The sequence below is a fragment of the Hemibagrus wyckioides genome, linkage group LG28 (assembly GCF_019097595.1).
Source record: "Hemibagrus wyckioides isolate EC202008001 linkage group LG28, SWU_Hwy_1.0, whole genome shotgun sequence".
Taxonomy (NCBI): domain Eukaryota; kingdom Metazoa; phylum Chordata; class Actinopteri; order Siluriformes; family Bagridae; genus Hemibagrus; species Hemibagrus wyckioides.
Genome location: NC_080737.1, coordinates 19,299,524 through 19,326,471, shown reverse-complemented (window position 1 = coordinate 19,326,471; position 26,948 = coordinate 19,299,524). Strand labels below are relative to the sequence as shown.

At 42.1% G+C, this 26,948-nt stretch overlaps 1 protein-coding gene across 3 annotated transcripts in view; it reads right to left on the bottom strand.

The window, feature by feature from the left end:
* Window positions 1-26,948, bottom strand: part of LOC131348483 (nucleus accumbens-associated protein 2) — a 38,164-nt gene that overhangs the window by 4,998 nt on the left and 6,218 nt on the right. Inside the window, exons 1-5 of one of the 3 annotated variants that reach the window (XM_058383493.1) lie at window positions 22,442-22,512; window positions 5,718-6,564; window positions 2,982-3,152; window positions 2,232-2,337; window positions 1,181-1,278 (exon numbers count right to left, since the gene is read on the bottom strand). In XM_058383493.1, coding sequence (XP_058239476.1) covers window positions 1,181-1,278; window positions 2,232-2,337; window positions 2,982-3,152; window positions 5,718-6,528 — 1,186 coding nt within the window. In that variant the 5' untranslated portion in view covers window positions 6,529-6,564; window positions 22,442-22,512. Of the gene's footprint in view, window positions 1-1,180; window positions 1,279-2,231; window positions 2,338-2,981; window positions 3,153-5,717; window positions 6,565-8,183; window positions 8,428-22,441; window positions 22,513-26,948 lie in introns of those variants that run through there. The other 2 variants (XM_058383492.1, XM_058383491.1) reach the window with 2 other exon arrangements.

Here is a 26,948-nt window from a genome sequence, read left to right as displayed (position 1 = left end):
GTCTGTCATTATTAGTAAAAGAGGTGTGGCCTGTGTGGTTGTTATTCTTAGTAAAGGAGGTGTGGCCTGTGTGTCTGTCATTCTTGGTAAAGGAGGTGTGGCCTGTGTGTCAGTCATTATTAGTAAAAGAGGTGTGGCCTGTGTGTCTGTCATTATTAGTAAAAGAGGTGTGGCCTGTGTATCTGTTATTCTTAGTAAAGGAGGTGTGGCCTGTGTGTCTGTCATTCTTGGTAAAGGAGGTGTGGCCCGTGTATCTGTTATTCTTAGTAAAGGAGGTGTGGCCTGTGTGTCTGTCATTATTGGTAAAAGAGGTGTGGCCTGTGTGTCTGTCATTATTGGTAAAAGAGATGTGGCCTGTGTGTCTGTCATTATTAGTAAAAGAGGTGTGGCCTGTGTGTCTGTCATTATTAGTAAAAGAGGTGTGGCCTGTGTGTCTGTCATTATTAGTAAAAGAGGTGTGGCCTGTGTATCTGTTATTCTTAGTAAAGGAGGTGTGGCCTGTGTGTCTGTCATTCTTGGTAAAGGAGGCGTGGCCTGTGTGCCTGTTATTCTTAGTAATCAAGGTTTGACCTGTGTGTCAGTCATTATTAGTAAAAGAGGTGTGGCCTGTGTGTCTGTCATTATTAGTAAAAGAGGTGTGGCCTGTGTATCTGTTATTCTTAGTAAAGGAGGTGTGGCCTGTGTGTCTGTCATTATTAGTAAAAGAGGTGTGGCCTGTGTGTCTGTCATTATTGGTAAAAGAGACATGGCCTGTGTGTCTGTCATTATTAGTAAAAGAGGTGTGGCCTGTGTGTCTGTCATTATTAGTAAAAGAGGTGTGGCCTGTGTGTCTGTCATTATTGGTAAAAGAGACATGGCCTGTGTGTCTGTTATTCTTAGTAAAGGAGGCGTGGCTCTCAAAATTGCTAGTGTCAGTAAATCTGTATCTGTATCTGTGATTCTCAGTGAAGAAGGTGTGGCCTTTCCAACTGTCAAACTCAGAAAAGGAGGTGTGGCCTGCGTGTTTTGTAAAAATAAATGGGCATATTTCAAATTAAATTCTTAATGTATCACATATCACACTGCACATCCTACTGTAAACACATGCTTATTAAAAAGTAAACTGACATGAATCGACTCTTTATTAATGTTTATGGATATAAAATGGATATAATTCTAATCTGAAATATTCGGAACATACGTTTAACAGCATTCAGAACTCGGCTATCCAGAGGCTTTCTGCTCGGGTCACTGGTCGAGGAACGGATTCCAGTCCCACAGCTGTTCGCCAGAGTGTTTCTGTACACACACACACACACCCACACACACCAGGGGGCGCAGGGGGAATAAAACACAATGAGCAACCATCTATCAGCACATTTTCATTAAAATATCTACACACACACATACACACACACGTGGTTTTGGTGATATTCAGAGTTTTTATAAAAAAAACCCACATATTAACTATTCCACAGAGGCAGAAAGACGTATTATTATTTCTTTAGTGATCATTTGGTTTTCAGTAATCAGCTGCAGGAGCTCAGTGCGTCACTGGTGCTGTGGTGGGATCTGAACTCATGACCTTTTGGTCTTTAGGGCAGAGTTTTAAGCGCTGAGTGACTGGTTCACCTGAGAGCTGCTCGCTGAGTGTCTGTGTCTCGGGGCAACGTGTTTCACATGTGACTTGCTGAATCAGCTTCTGAACGGCGAGATCAAACCTGTGATCTTGGCTTTACAAGACCGACGCCTTGCCCCTTGGCCATCACGCGCTGCACGTATTCCAACACGCTTCTCAAATACAACCAGTCATAAACTACAGAGCGTGAACCTTTAATACAGACACGCCAACTCTGAGGGGGGAATAAGGAGGAGTCTGAGGCTAAAGGGGGCGGAGTTAAAACAGAGAAAACTAAAAAAAATCTTGCATAATCAAAATGTAAATTTTTTTAGTGCTCATTTTTAAAATTCAAAGCTTTGAGCAACTCTGTGTTAGAATGTTCTGGAAGAATGTGTTCATTTATTTTTAGACCTTATAACACTGCACTATATTCTACACAGTTAATCTTACTTAAAATTCTTTACATTTTTCTTTTTATAATTTTTATTTTTGTGCACCCAAACACTGAGGCAAGTTCCTTGCACGAGCAAATCCCACAGTACTCGACTGTAACACTGGTTCTGATTCTGAAGTACAGGACACCAGCCAGCCAATCAGAGACGAGAATTAATTAATTAATTAATTTACAAACCTGTCGAAGAAAGTAGCGAGCAGTCGCCTCAATAAGACCTTGTGTTTAATGCCGGCACACAAGTGGCAGTTCATCAGCTGTCCTCTGGTCATGAACACTCCTGTACCTACACACACACACACACCGTCCATAAACAGTGCACTGTTGTTCCACAGTCATGTATTCAGAGCTCTGGTGGCACAAAATAACCCCAGAATGTAAATGTAACACACACACACACACTGTACACACACACTGTACACGGTCCATTACATCACCTTAGCAAACAACTCGGACTGTTGACTTGCGGGTGAAATGACGCACAGGAGGTAAAATTAAATTCGTTTTTCTCCTGAATGTGTCATTTAAAGCATCAGAATAATCTCTGGATTCTGATTGGTCAGGAGTGTTGATTCACTTCCTGACAGCAGGGCAGCTGCACATCAGCACGCTCCTTATGAGTGTTATCGTTTCCATAGCAACAGCTCATTCACAGTGACCGGTGCGGTGGGCGCTCCGTTTCAACAGACTTTGAGATTTAATTCATATTTACGGAAGGAGTCTCCAGTGTCAGAGCTTTGTAATCATTCAGACCTAAAGCTGTAACTGTTTATTTTTATATTTTAGAATTACAATCAGCATCTGTGTGCTAGCATTAACTCCACTTCATCATGCGACATGACTCTAGCTAAGCACAGTAAAGGTTACATATCTAACGCATCTAAACAAACAAACAAACAAACAAACAAACGATAAAAATGCTCTACTCACCTGCAACTAGTTCGAGTTTCTCCCCGGGGTCGCCTTCCGTGTAGAGTTTGGGGTGACACCGGTAGCCGATCTGGCTAATTAGGCTAGCGGGCAGCGCCACCAAATCACGGCGTAGCAGGACACAGGAACGACTTTCCAGAGGCACAGAAACCATCTCGGGTTTATCCGTCACTGAGGGACAGAGAGAGACGCTAAAAATCACTCCATTCCGGATATTTAATACATTCACATCATCTTCACACAAAAACATTTAACCTTCTAAGTAACCTAGTTAACGATGATGTAGTACCTCTGAGGATCTGCTTGATCAGCATCCCATATTAGGAAGCTAATTTGCATATGCATGAAGAAACTTATTCGCGAGGAAACTCATAAATATTCAAAAGAGGAGCAGAAAACGAGGGATACCGGAACGAGCCACGGTGAGGTCCCATCTCTGAAATTCATTGCATGTGCGTGTGCGTGATCAGACGTGAGCTAGAGCGCAGAATAAAGTGAGTGCGACGTGTCGAAAAGTACAGAAACGTGTTCTTTAAAGCTCGTATGAAAGGCATCGACTGGAGAAACTTTTTATTTTGAAGAAGCAGAAAAAGAATTTTGTGAAATTTTTAACCGGACCAGAGTTTAATCTCTGCTTCAGACGGCAGAAAAGCGTTCAGTTCCTTTTACAAATTCCTGAAGTTCACAATCAAACCGATTTGCATCGACTCCGCCCACTGTTCTGTCTATTTACATAGTCATTAAACAAAACACGTAAAAAACGGACAAGAAGTGCATTTCTGCTCACGTGAAAGATGTTAATAAACCCGCTTTAACATATATGCATTACTTTTTCAAAGTTTGCACATTTGCACTTTTCTTTTATTTAATATGTAAAAATCAGCTTCGTCAGATCCGACTGGTTTTCTCCATGTTATCCTGAGCGTATGCAAATTACATCCTCAACGTGTAAAGAGAAAGGACGCATGCTTACGTGTTAGTAAAGTGATTCCCAAATAAAACAGACTGTTTAATATGAAGTTGTTGTTTTTTTAAAAGCTTGTCACTTCCTGCTTCGGGCGGCGTCACGATCTGATTGGCTAAAAAAATTCAACACATTTATTCTGAGTGAGGAGAGTTCAACTTTTTGTCTCTGATCCTCTTTTAATTGACCTCTACACACACACACACACACACACACACACACACACACACACACACACACGGCTCTCAGGTATCCCACACTGTGACCCTGCCGTGTCCGAACTCGAATGGATTACAGGAAGATCGGAAATCCGAGGCTCCAGAGTGACTGATGAGACACGCCACTGAATCCTACTGATTTTGTTCTTTCTTTCTTTCTTTCTTTCTTTCTTTCTTTCTTTCTTTCTTTCTTTCTTTCTTTCTTTAATGCAGTCGTTCAAACAGCATCGCTGCAAATTATATTTTTTAAATAAAATATAAAATCTATTTATTTATTTTATATATAAATAAAAAATATATTTTTAAAATAAAATATAAAATCTATTTAATTTTTTTATATATAAATAAAAAATTATATTTTTTGAATTGAATATAAAATATTTTTTATCCGTGATTACATCAGAAATCGGAAATCTTTGCAGCATTAATTAATTTAATTAAAATCTAGAATTATTTTAAAAAGAGTAACTCTGTTCAATGTTATTTGTTTTTAACACACATTTATTTTTAAAGCTCAACATTTCAGTTCAATTTCTATTCTTTTCCAAATTCGAAGTAATTCTAATCAGATTCATTGATCCATTTCTTTATATCTGTACAGTCTGAGTCGATCTGTACAACTCAGTTCTGTTTTATTTCTTTCACCGTGCTGAACGTTCTCACAAAGCAGCTTTCACAAAATGTTTATTTATAGATTTAAAGATTTTGATCTGTAATGAAGAAGCCAGAAGAGGATGTGATGAGGAAAGTGTCTCACTTCTGCTGGAATTTAAAAATAAACTCAATAAAAACAACCCCTCTGTATCGTACCGTTATTTCTCGGCGTCTTTAAAAATGAATATCAGTGCAGCTTCACTCTCTTTATTCTCCTATTGTCAACTAATCACGAAGATCTGAGACGTCACGATATAAATGATATAAATAATACTTCAAAAAAAAGGAAAATAAAGAAGGCAAACTTAAACGAAAGCTGGAAAGAAAATAAGTTGCCTTGGTTTTGACTTTCCACCCATTTTGACTTTCCACCCATTTTGACTTTCCACCAGTTTGGCAAAGAAGGTTTTTCCATTTTAGAGCGTCTCTGATTAAAATCTTTCATTTTTTTTTACTTGTATTTTGACTCATGGTGAAAGTCCTGCACATTCATCGGTGAGTTTCAGTCTGACTTGTAACTTTACGGCCCACATTCCCGAGAAGATCAAGAATCAAATCCTTTAAAAAACTGATAGCAAAGTGACGACTGAAGAAACCTTTAGTGATATGAACAAATATAACACGTGTCATAATGGGGTCTGACCACCACCACGACGCGGCCTGCTGACCGCTGTCCAGTTTAAAGCTTTCAGGACGTGGTGTTATTATAAAATATGAGAATATAAGAATTAAAACTAAGTGACTAAGTGATTTGTGTCTGGCTGAATGCCTCTCCTCAGACTGCTGGATTTAATCATTAATGTAAATCTGTGCTGTTCGGTTAGTCTGAAGCGTGTGAGATTTAAACCTGACCCCGAAACGCTGATAGATTGATAGTTTGAGGATGAACGTGATATTTACTTGCGTAAGGATTTGCTGTGCGACTGTACATCTGTGCGAAAGTATCCTCGCCGATTCCGTCATAGTTCTCCTCATCGAACTCCTCATCCTCGTTCTGATAAGACGTGGGGCTGTCTGTGGTGGGCAGGCTGGACGCTCCGGGGCTGGATCGCTCTCCGGGCATGACGGGGTACATTCCCGGCACCCCGGGGTAGAAGAACGAGTTTCCTCGCATCCCAGAACTCCTCTTGGCTCCTCCCAGGAGGCTGAGCGGCGTCTCGCTGCCCTCTGTCTTAACCCTGCGGAGCGAAGGTGACCAGCTGGGAGGAGCCAACATGGCCGCTGCCGCTGCCGCCGCCACAGCTGCTACAGTGTTGTTTACGCTGTTGTTGTTGTTGGGGCTCTGAGGCTCCGAGCCTGTCTCGTCTGTGGCGGCGGTGGCCGAGTCACAGTGAGGCGAGTTAGCCTTGAACATGAGCTCCATGCCTCTCTCGACGATGTGCTGGATCTGCAGATACCCGGCCGTGTACATGACCACCAGCTGCTCGCTGGCCGCCATGGTCAGCTTCCCCGTGTAGCAGAAGGACAGGATTTGCTGGAAGCAGGCCGGAGTGACGGAAGAAGGCAGCTCGAATTCGGACTTGGCGCTGCCGCTGAACAGATCACGGAAGTAGAGGCTGCTGGCGGCGAGGACGGCGCGATGCGCCCTGAACGCCTGTCCCTTCACCACGATGGACACGTCGCAGTACAGGCCCTGCAGCCGCTGCTCGTTCAGCGACACCAGCACCGCACTGCCGAAGTTCGGGATCTCCACGTGCAGCAGCTGCGACATGGCGGCCCGCGTTCACACAAACACACAGCGGCTCATCTGAGGAGACACAAACAGAGGCACGGAGTCAGGATCAGATCACACACCGCCTTTTATTAACACTTAAACAAACAGGAAGGTGTCTCCAGAGTCAGACTTTAGAAGTATTTACAGCTCAGGAACACAAGCTGAGAGGCTGGTGAAGGAACCTGTGTTTACAGCTGCTTTAACGCAAGTAACAACAACGTTAGATTTCTGTAATAAATCAAATCAACTTTTCTTCACGCTGTTACAGGAAACTAATCAGCGTCAGGGTGAACACAGGAACTCTGTCACGTTACGGCTCCATCGCAGCGTGTGTAGACGTGACGGTCATTTCTTAACTGAATGTGTGAGGAGGAGGAGGGTGTGAGAGGAAACTGAAGGGATCAGCATCCTGAATAATAACACACACACACACACACACGCGTTGTTCAGTTCTCATCACGCCTCTGCACGTCTAATATATTCACATCAGATTAGAGACAGAGGCGCGGCGGAAAAAACAGCAGGCTGAGAGACAGATGGAAGTGGAATAAGTGAAAAAACGACACTCCGTGTGACACGCAGTGCATCACACCGCGCATCACACAACACCACAGATACCAGATTATTGTGCTTACGATATGATTTTTTATTTACGTTATTGTTTTTTTCCAGAAACCGTAGTATTCCAGAAAACTGATTCTTCTAAACCGCTCCAAGATGCTCTCCTTGCCTCGCCTCGCCTCTTTAATCCACTTTAATCATTATAACGTTGTTTAATCCTTTACTTTACCTCACGCTAATCTGTATTTCTTATTTACTTCGGATTATTTCAGCTTCCTTTCTCATGTAGAACAGCAGCACCGGGCTGAGAAAGGAGGTGAAGAAAGATGAGTGAGAAGATTTCTTGATTATTTAATTTCTCTATTAAACCAAACGCCTCGGACTGCACCGCGTCCCGGACTTCGTTTCCACGTGGAGGAGATTCTTTAGGATCTGAACTCATTTGCATAAGCTTCATTTAAATATTAAATATTTCTTCCACGTGACATCACGTGACGCAATATTCTTTGTAAATTACTTGCAAAGTGAGGCGGCAAAGCAGGTTTTCCACAGATATAAGACAAGACAAATGTAGGGAGAAAAATTTCATTTGACAATAAATAGATAGATAGATAGATAGATAGATAGATAGATAGATAGATAGATAGATAGATAGATAGATAGATAGATAGATAGATAGATAGATAAAAATAAATACAAATAAATTAAAAAATGCTGCAGGAAGAAAATAAAAATCTTCATTACACAAAGATATGCACTGGGGAATGCAATTAAAAAACCTCACAAATTAGAATTTAAATATTGTAATTAAGTGCTAATGACAGAAGATAATTAGCATAAACGTAAATCACATGCAGCATGTGCGCTCTCGCTGCCATCCTTCATTTACTGCCACACTGTAAACACTGCATTACTGTACACATCTAAATACACATGCATTTCTAACTCCTGCAGATCTGTAGATCTCATGCAAGGAGCCCAGAGAGACCCGGGGGCCCGTCTTAGGTGGTCTGTAGGGGGCAGAGCTTAACATAGCCTCATCACCAGCACCGCCTCTAAAGAATCATGCAAAAACTATGAAAAACACACACCTGATACTTTAAACTCCTGCGATCTCCGCCAGCTTCATGATTGTACAATGATAGTAAGCATAAAAAATCTCTCTCTCTCTCTCTCTCTCTCTCTCTCTCTCTCACACACACACAGACACACAGACGCGCACACACACACACACACGTCAGTCTTAACTCATCTCTTACTCTCTTACACACACCGGAGTGGAGTTAATACTCTTGAGAAATTCTCTGCAGCAGATTTCCAGGAACAGTAACTGAAACGCTGCCACCACACACACACACACACACACACACACCCACACACACACACTTTCCCCCCTTCTGCACTTCGAACAATCCCTCTATCATAGAAGTCTGACCTGCCAAGTTCGCTCTTCAGTCGTGCAGAAAACCCTAGGACGCTCTCTAACTCCACGCAACACTCTCTCTCTCTTTCTGTCTCGCTCTCTCTCTTTCTGTCTCTCTCTCTGTCTTTCTGTCTCTCTCTCTTACTCCTTCTCCCCCTGTCTCTCACTCTCTCACTCACTCTCTCCGCCTGCCTCTCTCTGTCTTGCTCTCTCTCTCTCTGCAGCTGGGGATCCAGTGCATCAGCGCTGAAAAGGAAAGGGTTTGTGTGTAATCAATGCAGCATCTATACGTCGCAGAGAGAAAGAGAGAGAGAGAAAGAGAGAGAGAGCGAGAGAACAGAAAGCAGGCTACAGTTACAGAAAAGGGAGTCAGAGGACGGGGAGGGAGGGGCTTTGAGACAGAGGGAAAGTCATTTAAGGACAGTACGAGTGAAGAAAAGCAATTCGACGGGGCTTTGCACTTCACGCCGAAGCCCCAGAGACTCGGCTCTTCTTGGAATACAAAACTCCCAGACTGCAGAAAGCAGAAAGCCCTGACCGGACCACACCGATATTAATTACAATTTCACTTCACCACATGTCAGCCAAATCATACGCTCCTTTTCCATTCATCTCAACGTAGCTTTATTCGCATGAACATCTTGGGTAACCAGACGGAGTTTATAAAGCACTGACAGTTTACTTCCATAATCATTCAGACTCAAAATACATTCCGGGTCCTTTTTACAAATGAGTCGACTCTCTGAATCGACTCCTCCATGGAAATGGATCACATGCACAACAACTAACGCTGCACAGATATAACATTTTATATGCTAACACAAACATTTTTCTCAAGAAAGCTAGAGGGAGATTTCAGTGAACACTTTTATCCAAAAACGAAGAAGAAGAATCACCAGGACTGTTTTAGGAAGTGAGTGATTCAGGAGCCGAAGGAGTCGACTCTTATCAATGAATCATGTGACTCACTGAAACAAAGCATAAAAATTTCCACCAATAAAATATACGTATCTGATTTAAGTACGAGTTTTTTTTTTTTTACCGTTGAACAGCAAAGACGGCAAAGGTTAGCAAGCATCAACATTATCTACGAATGTCTGAGACACCGAGCCGTGACTTTAGCTACGATGAATTTCTCTCACGCTACTGAGACAAATGATTCCTCTGATCAATCCTGTGGCTCGTGTGATTTGGGGTTTCTTCCGTTCTAGCTCCCAATTAGTGATAAATTACTGAATCAAAGGAAAATGTACGTCATCTTAGATTATACAGAGAGGTAGCTAGAGCAGTTAGCTTGCTACGCTAATCTTATCTGAGAACAACACTAGGGCAAGGCTGAACTTTAACACGGAAACCAATTCTTCCTTTTCGTATTAACCAGTTTTTTTTTTTTAATGTTTTAGTTAGACAGGCCACGCCCATAACAACAACAGCAGCAGGTCATCAAGAGAATTTAAAAAGCTACTGATGTGAATTATTATATATGAATAACATGAACATGGATGTTAAATTCGCTCCTAGTTCTACTCAAGTCGTTAGCAGCAGTTGATTATAAACTAGATGTACCATAAGGTGTGTTTTTTCACAGTCTCTCTGACACACATGCACACACACACACACACACACACACACACACACACACTTCAAAACCCTCCACAGCTTCATCTCGGCTCGCCGTGTAAACACAAAGCAGCTGTATAGGAACAAGGCCAAATCTGAGCCACTCTGTATGTTTGCTTTTTTTTGTCGTTCTTTGTGTGTATTTCTGCGAGATCTGTCTGCACTTGCAGACGCTTCCTTTGGTGAAACGTTCCTCCGTCGTGTCTACAGAGCTGGCATTTGAAAGCAGACAGAGTGTCACTTTGTACAGACGTATGATATCAGGACACGACGGCTGGGAAAAGGACTCGCAAACAAAAGGAAGACACCACGTTTCACATATCATGTGGCAACGGCAGATGGGACAGTCCTGACGTTTTCTGCCAAATAGGATGCAAATGTAGAAAGACGAGATAAAAAGCACTACACTACACATAACAAAAAAACAACACAGAAAAAAAAATAACACATCACTCGCTGTTTTTATTTTTCCACACTTTCGGGCTCTGAAAACGAACAAGCCAAAGTCGACCATCACAGGGACTTAAGGACACCTGACACCCGAATAAAAGAAACTTGTGAGAAAAGATGGCAGAAGATCTTAGATTAGATGATGGAGGGGGCAGAAGAACAAATCTGAATCTGTATTACATCCAATCTGAAATGTCAATCGTTTACAGCAGAGCGCTGTTCGGTTTTAGCGCACGACAGACGCGCGACATAAACGGATTAAAAGCACGTGCTACGATGAGGAAGCGTTTATTTAACTTTCGCAGAAGGAGTCTCTCTGCGCTTCGTTAGTCATCAACAGACATGTTTTTATTTCTCTTATGAACTTTAATAGACAGAAAACAGAGAGGCTAGTGAGGGAACGGTCGTTTATCGCTGCCATAGCGTAAGCAAGAACAGAGATTAACCAGTTTCATGGACGTTCCATAACACTAAGTGTCACTATGAACAAATTTCCTGACTAAAAATTGTAATGTTTAATAAGAATTTGTATTATAAGAGGAATTAGCAACTTTGGCGCTTTATTTTTCAGGGCTATAGCAGTAACTCTGCTTCCTGTCACTGCCGTAATTATTTTTCTCAAACAGTACTACCTACAGTGTTTTGTTCCACATTATACATATTATTACATACTATAATATTAATTACATCTGTTAAGGATAATTATAATTCATTTCCCATCACAAGTTTTTCGTGTTTAACGTGTCAGACTCCCCCCATTCAGGCGCTCAATGGAATGATCCGTTTCCATGGCATCCTGCGAAGGCATTTTCGAGCGCGCGAAACAGAAAGTGACCGGATTCAAATTCTGGAGGCTCGGGATGAGTAGTTTTTTAGTTGTTTTTTAATCTACATAACGTACATAACGGACGGCTTTGTTACTTTAGCAGTGCTGGACAAGTAAAGCTCCTCCCTCCTTCCCGTTAGCCATGCCTGTGGATCGCGCGCCAGCCCCTCCCGCGCGTCATGCCACTCCGCTCGCGCCTTCTTGTCTCGCTGCCAGCGTGCTCACACGGAGCTGCAATGCAGTGCCCGGTACAGAGTCTGCAGACATGCATGGACGTGCCAGGCTCGTGCATTCAAATAATGTGGAGCCGGGACGCAGGAAAGAAACTGCACGAGCTCTCAGACTTAAAACAGATGCAGACGCAAGCGCGCGAACACACACATGCGCGCGCGCACACACACACGCACGGCACAAACAGGCACGCGCGCACATAACACACTAAATATAGCCTTTGCACATATCTGATAACAGTATAGAGAGAAAATGGCGGCCACCGTGAAGCTGGCACGCGCATCCTTAAAGACAAGACCTGAACAACCGCGTGCTGTAGTGATGCAACGGAGCAAAATTATATTTTATAGTTAATCAATCAATCAATCAATCAATCAATCTATCTATCTATCTATCTATCTATCTATCTATCTATCTATCTATCTATCTATCTATCTATCTATCTATCTATCTATCTATCTATCTATCTATCTATCTATCTATCTATCTATCTATCTATCTATCTATCTGTTTAGTGCAGAACTTGGCACCAAGCTAATTCCCAAACCTTAACCTCAGTAACCATTCAGCTTTGTTAAGTTTCTAAAATAAAATTTTAAGTTATAAAAGTGTTGTATAATATTCCCGTTGTTGCGTGTCCGCTTCAAGATCTAAAACACATGAGAAAAAACAATCTGCTCCAGTGTGCTCCAAAATATGTCGCCTAATTTTAGGTGTTCAGAAAGTGAACACTGTGCTGGAAGTAGGAAATATGCAGATATAACACACACACACACACACACACACACACAGAGAGAGTGAAACAGGATTTAAATCTTTTTAAATAGTTCTATATATAGTAATTCCAGGCTCTAATGATTTTGGAGTAAAGATTATGAGTGTTATGTAAAGATGTAATTAAAGTCACATTAGAAAGCTAACTTTAGGTGTTCCGAGCTGAGGAACCTACAAAATGTGTAAGTGCTAAACATTTGCAAGCGTTGCACGGCATATTAACCACATTCTGCTCGGCTCTATGGATCCTCTCCATAAGAACAATCCACTTTATAAATATTCAAACACTGCAGTCACGCCTGAGTGCACACACACACACACTCACACACACACACACACACTCACACACACACACACATACTCACACACACACACACATACTCACACACACACACTCACACACACACACACACACTCACACACACACACACACTCACACACACACACACACACACACACACACACTCACACACACACATAATCACACACACACACACACACACACACACTCACACACACACACAGGCTCAATCCCAAAGGTCTCCCTTCAGGACCAGTAGCGCACTACGTATGTAAAGAGATTTATTTCTCGCTGCACATCTTATAGGCTGCAGGAAGGAGTTTGAGATGCAGCTTTAGGTTCTTTGAGCTTCAGGAGCCTCCTGGCAACAGTCCTGCCAATCAGAGCTCTCTCTCTCTGCGCTCTGTGTTTATGTGTGTGTGTGTGTGTGTTGGATGACATGACACGTGAAAGGTTTAGATGAAACACTTCGCCATTTCTGAGATCTGATACAGTCTCAAAGTTTGTTAGCAACTGAACTTTTCAGATGATTACATCATCACACTGTTCATGATTCCAGTAAAATCTCCAGAAGATTCTCTAACATAATGCACGATAAAGAGTCTTCTCCGTGTCTGATTATACAGAGATATAAAGACTTTCTTATGCTGGATCTGTGATTGAGGAATATGTGTATGTTCTCCATTCTCCATACATTAACACACTCTGTTTATGGTCATCTACAGTATCTACAGTATCTTGAGTATCTAGAGTATCTACAGTATCTAGAGTGTCATGAGTATCTGGAGTATCTAGAGTGTCTACAGTGTCTTGAGTGTCTACAGTATCTTGAGTATCTACAATATCTAAAGTATCATGAGTATCTAGAGGAGTATCTACAGTATCTGGAGTATTTGTACTTGTCCTGTGGTCTTCCTATCGCTGGATTTTCTACAAGATTTGTATCTGATTTTAATAAAGAACTTTGCTGTCCACCATCTTGGATCACAATGACCCTAAATTCAGTCATGTGACTCAGAACTTCGAGCTCAGCTCGCAAAATCTTTTTCAAAAAGCAAGATTTCATCATATGTATATCACATCACTCACAGATGTTCTACAAGCTATGAAGTAAACACTTCAGACACCGTGACATTTCAGGAAACAGCGTTATTATCCAGATGACAAACGGCGTGGAAAAGTTGAGGTTAGTTTCTCGGATTATCTCTGGGTGTTTCAGCTCCGTGTCACTCAGAGAGAGAGAGAGTGAATAAACATCTCCCTGTTCACTGGGTTCAGTCCCTCACACACAAACTCAGGAGCTAGCGTGATGAGCACACGCAAACCAAGCTCCTCTAAACGATTTCCACAAAGTGGTGCGTAATTAAAGACGGAACGTTCTGGCTGAGTTACTCCCAAAATAAACTGGAGTGAGCCGTGTTCAGTGTAAAGTCAGGAAAAGTGTTAAAGTCGAAAGGAAAGCCAGATCATCTGTAATGAAATAAAACGTTTCTGTAATCAGGAAGCTGGACAGTGTTTGTCTGGAGACAGAACATCAGGAACTAATCCATGCCACAATGTCACTGTGACCTGCTGGGAGAACACAACACACCACTGAGGATCACTCCATCACTGTCACTCCATCACTCTGTCACTCCATCACTGTCACTCCATCACTGTCACTCCATCACTCTGTCACTCCATCACTGTCACTCCATCACTGTCACTCCATCACTGTCACTTCATCACTGTCACTCCATCAGTCACTCCATCACTGTCACTCCATCACTGTCACTCCATCACTGTCACTCCATCACTGTCACTCCATCACTGTCACTCCATCACTCTGTCATTCCATCACTGTCACTCCATCACTGTCACTCCATCACTGTCACTCCATCACTGTCACTCCATCACTGTCACTTCATCACTCTGTCACTCCATCAGTCACTCCATCACTGTCACTCCATCACTCTGTCACTCCATCACTGTCACTCCATCACTGTCACTCCATCACTCTGTCACTCCATCACTGTCACTCCATCACTGTCACTCCATCACTCTGTCACTCCATCACTGTCACTCCATCACTGTCACTCCATCACTGTCACTCCATCACTGTCACTCCATCACTCTGTCATTCCATCACTGTCACTCCATCACTGTCACTCCATCACTGTCACTCCATCACTGTCACTTCATCACTGTCACTCCATCAGTCACTCCATCACTGTCACTCCATCACTCTGTCACTCCATCACTGTCACTCCATCACTCTGTCACTCCATCACTCTGTCACTCCATCACTGTCACTCCATCACTGTCACTCCATCACTCTGTCACTCCATCACTGTCACTCCATCACTGTCACTCCATCACTGTCACTCCATCACTCTGTCACTCCATCACTGTCACTCCATCACTCTGTCACTCCATCACTGTCACTCCATCACTGTCACTCCATCACTCTGTCACTCCATCACTGTCACTCCATCACTGTCACTCCATCACTCTGTCACTCCATCACTGTCACTCCATCACTCTGTCACTCCATCACTGTCACTCCATCACTGTCACTCCATCACTGTCACTCCATCACTCTGTCATTCCATCACTGTCACTCCATCACTGTCACTCCATCACTCTGTCACTCCATCACTGTCACTCCATCACTGTCACTCCATCACTGTCACTCCATCACTGTCACTTCATCACTGTCACTCCATCAGTCACTCCATCACTGTCACTCCATCACTCTGTCACTCCATCACTGTCACTCCATCACTCTGTCACTCCATCACTCTGTCACTCCATCACTGTCACTCCATCACTGTCACTCCATCACTCTGTCACTCCATCACTGTCACTCCATCACTGTCACTCCATCACTCTGTCACTCCATCACTGTCACTCCATCACTCTGTCACTCCATCACTGTCACTCCATCACTGTCACTCCATCACTCTGTCACTCCATCACTGTCACTCCATCACTCTGTCATTCCATCACTGTCACTCCATCACTGTCACTCCATCACTCTGTCACTCCATCACTGTCACTCCATCACTCTGTCACTCCATCACTCTGTCACTCCATCACTGTCACTCCATCACTCTGTCACTCCATCACTGTCACTCCATCACTGTCACTCCATCACTCTGTCACTCCATCACTGTCACTCCATCACTCTGTCACTCCATCACTCTGTCACTCCATCACTGTCACTCCATCACTCTGTCACTCCATCACTGTCACTCCATCACTGTCACTCCATCACTCTGTCACTCCATCACTGTCACTCCATCAGTCACTCCATCACTGTCACTCCATCAGTCACTCCATCACTGTCACTCCATCACTCTGTCACTCCATCACTCTGTCACTCCATCACTGTCACTCCATCACTCTGTCACTCCATCACTGTCACTCCATCACTCTGTCACTCCATCACTGTCACTCCATCACTCTGTCACTCCATCACTGTCACTCTGTCACTCCATCACTGTCACTCTGTCACTCCATCACTGTCACTCCATCACTGTCACTCCATCACTCTGTCACTCCATCACTCTCACTCCATCACTCCATCACTCTGTCACTCCATCACTGTCACTCCATCACTCTGTCACTCCATCACTGTCACTCCATCACTCTGTCACTCCATCACTCTCACTCCATCACTGTCACTCCATCACTCTGTCACTCAATCACTCTGTCACTCCATCACTGTCACTCCATCACTCAATCACTCCATCACTCTGTCACTCCATCACTCTCACTCCATCACTGTCACTCCATCACTGTCACTCTGTCACTCCATCACTCTGTCACTCAATCACTCTGTCCCTCCATCACTCTGTCACTCTATCATTCAATCACTCCATCACTCTGTCACTCCATCATTCAATCACTCAATCACTCTGTCACTCAATCACTCTGTCACTCCATCACTCTGTCACTCAATCACTGTCACTCCATCACTCTGTCACTCCATCATTCAATCACTCTGTCCCTCCATCACTGTCACTCCATCATTCAATCACTCCATCACTCTGTCATTCCATCATTCAATCACTCCATCGCTCTGTCATTGCATCACTCCATCACTCAATCACTCTGTCACTCCATCACTCTGTCACTCCATCACTCAATCACTCCATCACTATATTACTTCATCACTCTGTCACTCCACCACTTAATCACTCCATCATTCAATCACTCCCTCACTTTTTTCACTCCATCACTCCATCATTGTCACTCCATCACTCCCTCACTCTGTCACTCCATCACACCGTTAATCTGTCACTCCGTCGCTCTTACACTCTGTTGCTCCTTCACTCTGTCACTGTATCGCTGTCACTCCATCACTCTTTCATTACATCAGTCTGTGACTCTGTCACTCTTTCACCCTGTCGCTCTGTCACTCCATCGCTCTTTCCCTCTGTCACTTCGTCTCTAACATGGTTTATGAGCTGGAATTGTCTCACTAAGTTCAGTCCAGCAGAGAGAGGACAGCAGTGTTCCACTGTAGCTCAGACAGGACACACTGTCCTCATTCCTCATGAGCAGGAACACTGACTGAAGATCAGAGACACATATTAGATGCTCAAAACTCAAGACAAAAAAAGAAAAGGAGAGGTTAGAAAAAGAGAAATGGACCAAAGAGAGAGAGAGAGAGAGAGAGAGACATACAGACAGAGAAAGAGAGAGATATAAAGAGAGACAGACAGACAGACATACAGACAGAGAGAGAGATATATATATATATATAAAGAGAGAGAGAGAGACATACAGACAGAGAGAGAGACAGATTTAGCAAAAAGTTTGAATATAAAGACAACCTAGACAGAGAGGATGGCTAGAAAACAACACTGGAGAGAGAGAAAGTATCAAAAAAGAGAGGGGGGGCAGTTTGGACAGAGAAATTAAATCTGGACAGAGAGAGAATGTTTGGACAGAGAGAGAGAGAGAGAGAGAGAGAGAGAGATTTTGGAGAGACAAAGAGACTATTTGATCAGAGAGACAGTTTAGTTTAGACAAAAATTTTTGAAATCTTTCAAAGTCGTCTCATGTCCTTGTTTTGGCGAGTGGGAGCTGTGTGTGTGTGTGTGTGTGCGTGTGTGTGTGTGTGTGTGTGTGTGTGTGTGTGTGCGTGTGTGTGTGTGTGCGTGTGTGTGTGTGTGTGTGTGCATGCTAAACGTCTGTGTTCACCGTCCTCTTTTTAAGATTGTGGTGCTCTGAGTCATTTATTCAGGCTAGACAGACAGAAAGACAGACAGAGAGAGGAAACAGATAGAGAGACAAACAGATAGAGGGACAGACAGAGACAGGCAGAAAAACAAAGACAGAGAGACAGACGGAAGGACAAGAAGACAGACAGAAGGTGAGACAGACAGAAAGACAAACAGACAGAGAGACAGACAGAGAGCAACAGGCAGGCAGACAGACAGAAAAACAAAAAGACAGAAAGTCACTCCATATGTTAATGCACCTTTATTTGTGAGGCTGGAGTCAGAGATGACTCTCGAGGCGTGTTTTCTTTCTAAACGGAGCACAGAAGCTTTCAGTGAGCATGTGGTGTACATATGAACTTCTCCTTTATCCAGTGCGCAGAGTCTCATCTCCCAAAAATAACACTGCATTACAACACGTGTACTTATTCACACACACACACACACACAGAGAGTAATGAAAGCATGTATATTTAAAGGAACAGTTTGGCCAAATTTAGTCGAGCACTTTCACGCTGAGTCGATCAGGACGACATTTTGTTGCTAACAGATAACAGAAGCTTATGGCTACCAGTTTAGCCTCATGTAAATTGTGTGTCTAAACCATCACACACACACACACACACACTTACTTGCCTCAAGCACAACGTCTCAGTAACATCCTTTCTACAAAATAAAAAATACACAAATCGTATATAATCAACATTCTCATCTTCATCACGTCTGGCATAAAGCTCCGCCTTCATGGTCTAGGCCACGCCCCCTGCAGATACAGATCTGTGACTGTTTAATGTTTTTTTTCTTTTTGTCAGTAACCACATCAGTGAGTCTGTCTGAGACACCAAACAGAGCTGGAGGAAGACTCACATGTTTTTGCTAAACTGGAGGCCATAAGGTTCCATTACTTGGTAACTAGGTTAGCATTGTAGCTGCACTGCTAGGATTCTCGTAACACCAAACCTGGCTGAAGGAACGGATTTAGCGTTAAGAGAAAACGTCAATGCCATTCCAACTGCTTGTGAAAAACCTCCAAACTTTCTGCTCACTCCCTCCCTCACACCCTCGCTCGTCAGGTTTTCAGCGCAACAGAAAATGCTAATCGTACTCCAGTTCACTTTCCAGTAATTTTTGTTTTTGTTATTCTGTCATTTTATCTTTATCTGTGTTTTAAAATGTGGTTCAAGTGAAGAGGAAGTGAGCTAAACTCAAATGAGCAGCGAAACCACTCTGGCTTTCAGTTGCGTAGAAAGACAGTACAAAGAGGTCAAAGGTCAGAAGGTCAGCTGTAGTTTTGAACAATCTGGAGTTTTCATTAATGATTCCTCTCATATGACTCTCTGCTGATTTTCCAAACACGCTAGAGATCGTGATGGAAACGTTAAGGCGAGACGGTGTACATGGTTACACACCTGACGGTCCGGGAAAGTGCAAGAACATAAGGAAAAAAAACGATTTATTAATTCTAGATCGGATTCTAACCGGCTCCGATACGCAAACCCCCCCCCCCCACCTCCCGCTCTGCACAGACAACGATGTGTGACCCTTTCCTGGAAATATCGTTACGTATATTTCCATAGAATTGTGAAGCGGTGATAAGATTACTGCAACTGGTTCCAAACACCTCGAGAGAATTCCCCTGTAAAGCCTCGGCGTGTTAAAGAGCAGCCGCCCCTGCAGATTACTCAACCCGAGAGACAGCAGCGGAAACTCGCTCGAAAACACGACGACCCTTCAGGTAACAGAGTTTCTGCTTTTTCCCCTTCCCACTTCCCACAAACAGCGAGATAACAACATTTACATTTAATACGAATCCCTCATCAGCGTTACAGTGCTGCCTAGAACCAGTGCTGCAAAACTTCATTAAATGTATTTACTAAATTATTTTCAAAAATAAACTTTATATATATAAAAATGACTCCATCATTTTATAGAATAAAATTTATGACATAATCTAAAAAAAATTCAGTTTTTTAGGGGGATATTAAATACATTTAAACTTGGTTTTCATTACTAAAATTCTCAAAAATAAAACAATTTTATTTATAGTTATTATTAATTGTTAATTAATTCAATCACAATATTATGTAATATATAATTATGTAAACTAACTCAATATTTATATTTGGCTGTTGAATTAATCTGTTGCTAAATCTCACAAAGTTTACAGAAAATCTCACAAAATGAAAAAAAAAGATTATTATTAAATAATTAAATTATAATAATATATAATTGTAATAATAATTAGTAATTGATTAAATATTTCAATTTAGCTGTTGAATTTTTTAAAAAAAATTGCAACTAATAAATATTTACATTTCTTATCTAATGATCTTTTATTTTATTTCTAATCTTGGAGAAACAGTTGATGCAGATGTGAATGTTTTTGTTTTTCTAATATTGTTTATTCCACATTCTTGTGAACCTTACTGACTAGAATTATCTGAAAAGCAAAAAAAAAAAAACTATATATATATATATATATATATATATATTATAAACTATATAATATAATATAATATAATATAATATAATATAATATAATATAATATAATATAACTCAGTAATATTTAGTCCTTGGCTGATGTTTGCTCTGCTCAGGAGATTATTCACAGAACAAACGTTCTTCTAAAGCAGCAGCAGCAGAAGAAGTGAAGCTCCTCCACTGCAGATCTTAAATCATGTTTAAACACACGGTCCGATAAAACGCTCGGGTTTCGTGAGCCGTGTTGGATTGTGTTACAGTTTTGCGCCTGGAGGGAAGAGCAGCTCTTATGGAGCCGGTTATGAAGAGACGCTGCGTGAGAGACGTGCACGTGAGCAGACGTGTGAGACGAGATGTGATGCGATGCTTCTTTCGGAGACGCTTTAGACTGTAATGCGTAGATTAAATAAAGCAGATCCAAACGAGCAGGAAAACTGAATATGATGCGCTCTGTGGAGTCCCCCCCACCCCCACACAAGCTTCACGGTAAAAGAAATAAAACCCTTGTTTATCGGGTCATAAATATTAATGCTTGTGGTGTTTTTTTAGCTCACTATTCAGATTCGCTCAGGCTCCGCCCCACAGAAAACCGAGGATGTGAGACGCTCGGGAACAATCGTCATGACAACGGCGTGAGCAACTGCATCGCCACATGATGACGATAAAGTAACATTTATCTTTATTAACAAAATTAAATCACCACAGAACACAAAGTGACGAGGGGTGGAGTCAGTGATCCTGCCCTGACACTTGACATAGGGCGGAGTCACCAATCCCGCCCTGACGTGTGACATGGGGTGGAGTCAGTGATCCCACCCTGACACTGAAGAAGTTCCCAAAACAACACGTTCATCAGGTTTTAATCCTCTTACACCTCGCCAACTTGCTGACAATTAACGGTTTTTAAATGATTATCTAGAACACCTTGTACCTTTTACCCATTTATGGTTATATTTAACGTTAAAACCAGTTCGTTCTTGTTTTCTCTTACGTTACAGTAGCTAGAAACAGTACTTCTTTATTTTAGTAAAAACTTCTGACTGATACAAAGCGCTGACACTGGAGTCTCCTTCCATAAACGTTACATCAGATTTCTCCTGATGGAAAATTCACCATGTCGATAATAACACACCTACTTCTAAACTTTAGATAGAATTTAAATTTGAAAAAAAATTTTCCTCGCACACTGGAATAAATAAATGAATACATAATTAAATGAATAAATAAATAAATAAATAAATTTTATCAAGTGTAAATATCTTGTACTGAGTTAGAAAGATCTATTATATCCCATTCTAAACAAATCTTACAAAGATTATAAAATTAAAAACTATTACTAAATGCTAAAAAAAATATTCCTTGACATTTTTACACAATTCACACATAGCTTTTTATTGTTGTTGTTTTTTTTGCTCTAGAATCAAATGATTTACGAAAACAAATGCTTAATTCTGACCATTAGAACGATCCTGAAAGGAGTTAGAACAGTCTGGAAATAGGTTTAATCATCCTACATCTGCTTTAGTCTGATCTGATTATAGGAAATACCAGATAGATTAGATCAATGGCTTAGATTTCAGGATCTTTTCACTTGTTGCTGCAGTCCAGTCCATCAGGAGAGACGTTTCAAAAAAAGTGCTGAATGATTCACATGAAAAGATTTAAATAAATAAATAAATAAATAACACACAAACACACGACAGGAGCTAATGCTCGCCAAGCAAAACTCTAGCATTATACACTTAACACTTCTGTTAAAAAATAAAATCACCCTGCTGAAGCCCACATACACACACACACAGCAGCTAATCCAGTGAAAATGTCCAGTTCTGTAACACACACTCCTAGCAAACCCTCTCACACACACACCCACACACATACACACACTCTCTCTCTGTCTCCTTCTCTCTCTCTCTCTCTCTCTCACACACACACCCACACACATACACACACTCTCTCTCTCCTTCTCTCTCTCTCTCTCTCACACACACACACACACACAATTTGATATTTTATGAGTTTTCACACTTACACTCGCACTGGAAGTGACTCAGTTGTGTGTGTTCATTCACACCCTTGACAAAGCTTTCACTTCTCCACTGAAGGAGTGAACTTTCGTTTATGGTTAAACAATGGAGAGAGAGAGAGAGCGAGAGAGAGAGAGAGAGAGAGAGAGAGAGGGGAGAAAACCAAAGAACACACACACACACACAGTCTCATTTCAATCCCACACACAAACACAGACCACAGACACACAATCATTTTCTCTCCGTCTAGCTCACGCACCTCTTTCTCCTTCCCTCCTACACACACACACACACACAACTGGCGTGATATCTATACCATGTGATCATGCCAGGCGCCATGCCAAAGGCCAGCCATGTCACTTACCAGAAATCTCACACAGAGCGAAAGGGGGGAGGGGTGAGACAGAAGAAAAGAGCCTTTAATTTAACTTAACACACACACACACACACACACACACACACACTTCATCTGAGTCACTGTGCTTTCGCTTGGCGTGCTCGATGTTAGTTTTATGTCTGAAATTCCCAAAAATGTGTGTGTTGTTTAATGTCACGCATACCTTCAGTGTGCTCTCACCGCCCGCAGCCTGTGTGTGTATGTGTGTGTGTGTGTGTGTGTGTGTGTGTGTGTATGTGTGTGTGGTCATGCTTTCCTTTCAGTTCAATACACCAATATGGCCAACACGTTTTCCAGGAAAGAGAGACTCGGTGACAGATTAGCTGGTGTTTATCTTCCAGGAAAATACGAACACGTCGTAACACGGTATACACACCACACACGCCCCCCAATCCCCCCCCCCCCCCAAAAAAAATAAATAAACACACCACCGCCACCGCCGGACCGGCCCACTCAAAACTTATCTACTTTTAATATTTATATCTTTGATATAAATATTAATTGATTGATTTGTTCGTACATTTTTCTGTAGGTGCCATAACTTATAGAACTCAAGATTCAAGATTCAAGAAGCTTTATTGTCATTTCAACCACATATAGCTGGCGCAGTACATAGTGAAATGAAACAACGTTTCTCCAGGACCTGGTGCTACAGAAACATACAACAACAAGTTCAACACAAAACAACAAACAACACCAGACAGAAGTCTGTCTTAGCCACGTAAAGTGCACAGTGTGCAGCTAGGTGCAAACAGAGCATAGACAAGACAGTGCAAAAAAGACAATAAATACAATAAAGACAACACAAAAGAACACAGGACACTTAGCGCCGAAAAGAAATAAAAGAACGTGTACTGGAATGTAAGTAAAATAAAATAGAACTCCATCAAGGTTCACTTTAATTCATTTCCCGCATTAATTATTTCCTTGTTTTTGAAACAAACAAAAAAATCTCGTAAAAATCACCCAGAATTTACGTTAAAATGTCTGCATTGTTTTTATCTTCTTCAGTCGAACCTGCAGCTGAACTTGACCTTGTGAGCCTGTTGACACTCCGCGATATCTCTCTAACGTTTCTGTCGTAACTTATGCTAACCTCAACCTGCGATAATTTAACGATCAACAATTAAACGTTTAAAACAGAAGCGAAGCTCCTCGCTGAAACAGTACAGTGATGATAAACGAAAGAAACCGAAACGTTTAACTGAAAGTGCAAAAGTTTGTACACCCCCAAGCCTTTCTCCCTGAGCGTACAGTATGTGTGTGATAACGTGTGTGTTGTATGTTACTGTGCACGCTAATCCTAGCGGATATATTTATCAACCCAGTGCATAAAAAAACAGAATAGAAACGAAACTCCATTTAACTTTACAGTGCAAGAAATCACAAAAAAATGTAAAAATTTAACCCTTTGGTGTCATTCTGAAAGCACTGAAAAAATACAAATCTCTTGAGTTTCATCAGCGTTTCTACACACTGCATCCAGAGCTCAGACGTATCTTCTGTCTGATTGTATTTACACCAAAACCTTCCACACAACATCCTCCAGCATTTTTTTTTCTTCACCATTATCCTCTCTACAACTTCTCCGTATCTCTCGCTCCGTATCTTTCCTCTGTATCGTAACTGCCGTGTTTCATTCTCTCGCTTTCCTACTTTTTAATATCCTTCAATCTTGTTAGAGACACATCTGGAAAGTTCTGAAAGCCCCACTCTCTGTTTTCTGTTTCGTTCTTTCACATTTGCGATGAGAAACACGACAAGAAACTCAACCGCAATTAAGATATTGCATCTGGCTCGGCTAGTTAGAGAAGGTAAAGTAAATAATGCTAGCTTGGGTGAAAGGTTGGGAATTAAACGTGTAATTAAACCGTAATAAACGGACCGAGCCGGATTGTAGACCTTTAAATAAATCTTTCTCATGTCCCGGGAGGTGGAACTCGTCCTGATTGGCGAATAAAATCCTAAACTCTGAGGTAAAATTCTGAGGAAAAGCCAAAAGCATAAAGAGACGAGGAGAACAAAACACTGAGTTAAATATAATATTACAGTCTAGGGATCGAATCCCGCGTGATTAGCGTGATATTGAAGCTGAAATCCGTCCCATTCCTGTCGGTGTACAGTATAGCGAGTCGTATTCGAGGATTACGCGGCAGTATCGCATGACATAGCGCACATAGTGAGAGGCATGTTGTTGCTATTAATACAGGCCAAGTAGGTCTTCAGGCACTGCCACCGCACACGCCGAATATCACACGCGGGACCCGAGCCGTGGCCTTTAAGATCACCGCAGAGGGACGGGGCCTGACCTACAACCTTTTATATTTATAGATAAAATAAACGAAAAATAAATAAAAGAGTTTGTGGAAAAAAATCGCAAAACATTGCAACACATGTGAATAATGTGATCAGAACATGAAAAGAAGTCTAAAATAGAAAGAAATCTCATGTGTCGAGAACCACACGTGAAACCACAACCATTACACACGTGTACGTGAAGCGTCCGTTGTACCAGAGCCTGTGAACGAGCTGTTACTATGGAAACGGTTAGGTATCAGAACGAGGGGGTTAACAGAACAATGCCTTCTGCTGTTTCGGAGAATTAATCAACACCTTTCTGACCAATCAGAGTCCAGAGTTTAACACGTCTATCATCACCTCTGTAATTGGACGAGAAGGAAATCGTCTCTGTGGAAAGCGTGGACGTGTTAAATGTGATGTGGTTTTGCTTCTATTAAAAAAAACAACAACAACAAAGTGCTGCAGTGTGTATGTGTGTGAGCGTGTGTGTATGTATGTGTGTGAGTGTGTGTGTATGTGTGAGCGTGTGTGTATGTATGTGTGTGTGTATGTGTGTATATGTATGTGTGTGAGCGTGTGTGTATGTGTGAGCGTGTGTGTATGTGTGAGCGTGTGTGTGTGTATGTGTGTGTGTATGTATGTGTGTATGTGTGTGTGTATGTGTGTGAGTGTGTGCGTGTGTGTTTGGTATCCTGAATTGCTGCCATTGTCGTGTCTTTGTCTCATCATGTCTCTCTTATCTCCTGACAGTGAGAGAGAAAATGAAGACTCGGTTCTACGCGAGCTCAGTGGAGAAGGCAGCGTGAGGTCGACTCACCGCGGATAAACACCGCGACACACGGCGTCCCGAAGGCCGCGGGGAGGTAAAGCTGTTTACTGTCGTCTCGCTGTGATTGTTATAATGATTCATAAACATGTCATAACAGCCGTGCTTGGAATATTCAAACCGACGTGCCACATGATCTCCGATGAAAAGCATGAAGAGTACAAAGATGTTGTTCATTAAAACGTCTGTGTGTGGATCTGCTGAAGGTTTCTGTAAGGAGATGTTTGTTTAATATTTAGGGAAGGAGTCTCCAGTGTCAGAGAGGAAGCTGTAACCTGACAAGCTGAGGGACGGTACATGAATTAAACAAATGTTTTGGGATGTGCTTCACGTCAGGATCTGCCCTGAACCTGGGCACTTGAGGATCCACCTGAAGCCTGTGGTCAGATCAGTGTCCAGGTCGACCTTCAAGGGCTAGGAAATGACTGGATCTCTCAGTTATTAAAAAAAAAAATGTTTTGGTTCTTAGCCCCAAAGCTGCACTGGTGTTGATCAGACACCTGACTGGATGCTTGACTGGACTTAACTGGACACCATTGAATGCTGGACCTTTGGATATCTGAAGGGGTCATTGACTAAATCTCTGACTGGACCTGACTGGACCCTAAATTAGACACCTAACTGGAACTCGGATTAGATATCTGACTAAATCTTTGATTGGACACCTGACTGGATCCAAGATTAGACACCAGACTGGAACTCGGATGAGACACCTGAATGGAGCTAAGTTTAGACACCTGAATGAAACTTTGATTGGACACCTGACTGAAACTGTAAATGGACATCTGACAGAAACTGTGATTGGACATCTGACTGAAGCTAAGATTAGACACCTGACTGAAACAGATTGGACAGCTGAATAAAACTCTGATTGGACATGTGACTGGAGCCAAGATTAGACGCCTGACTGGAACTCTGATTGGACACCTGACCTTATCCCAGCTTAGATGCCTGACTGTAGCTCTGATGGGACACCTGACTGGAACTA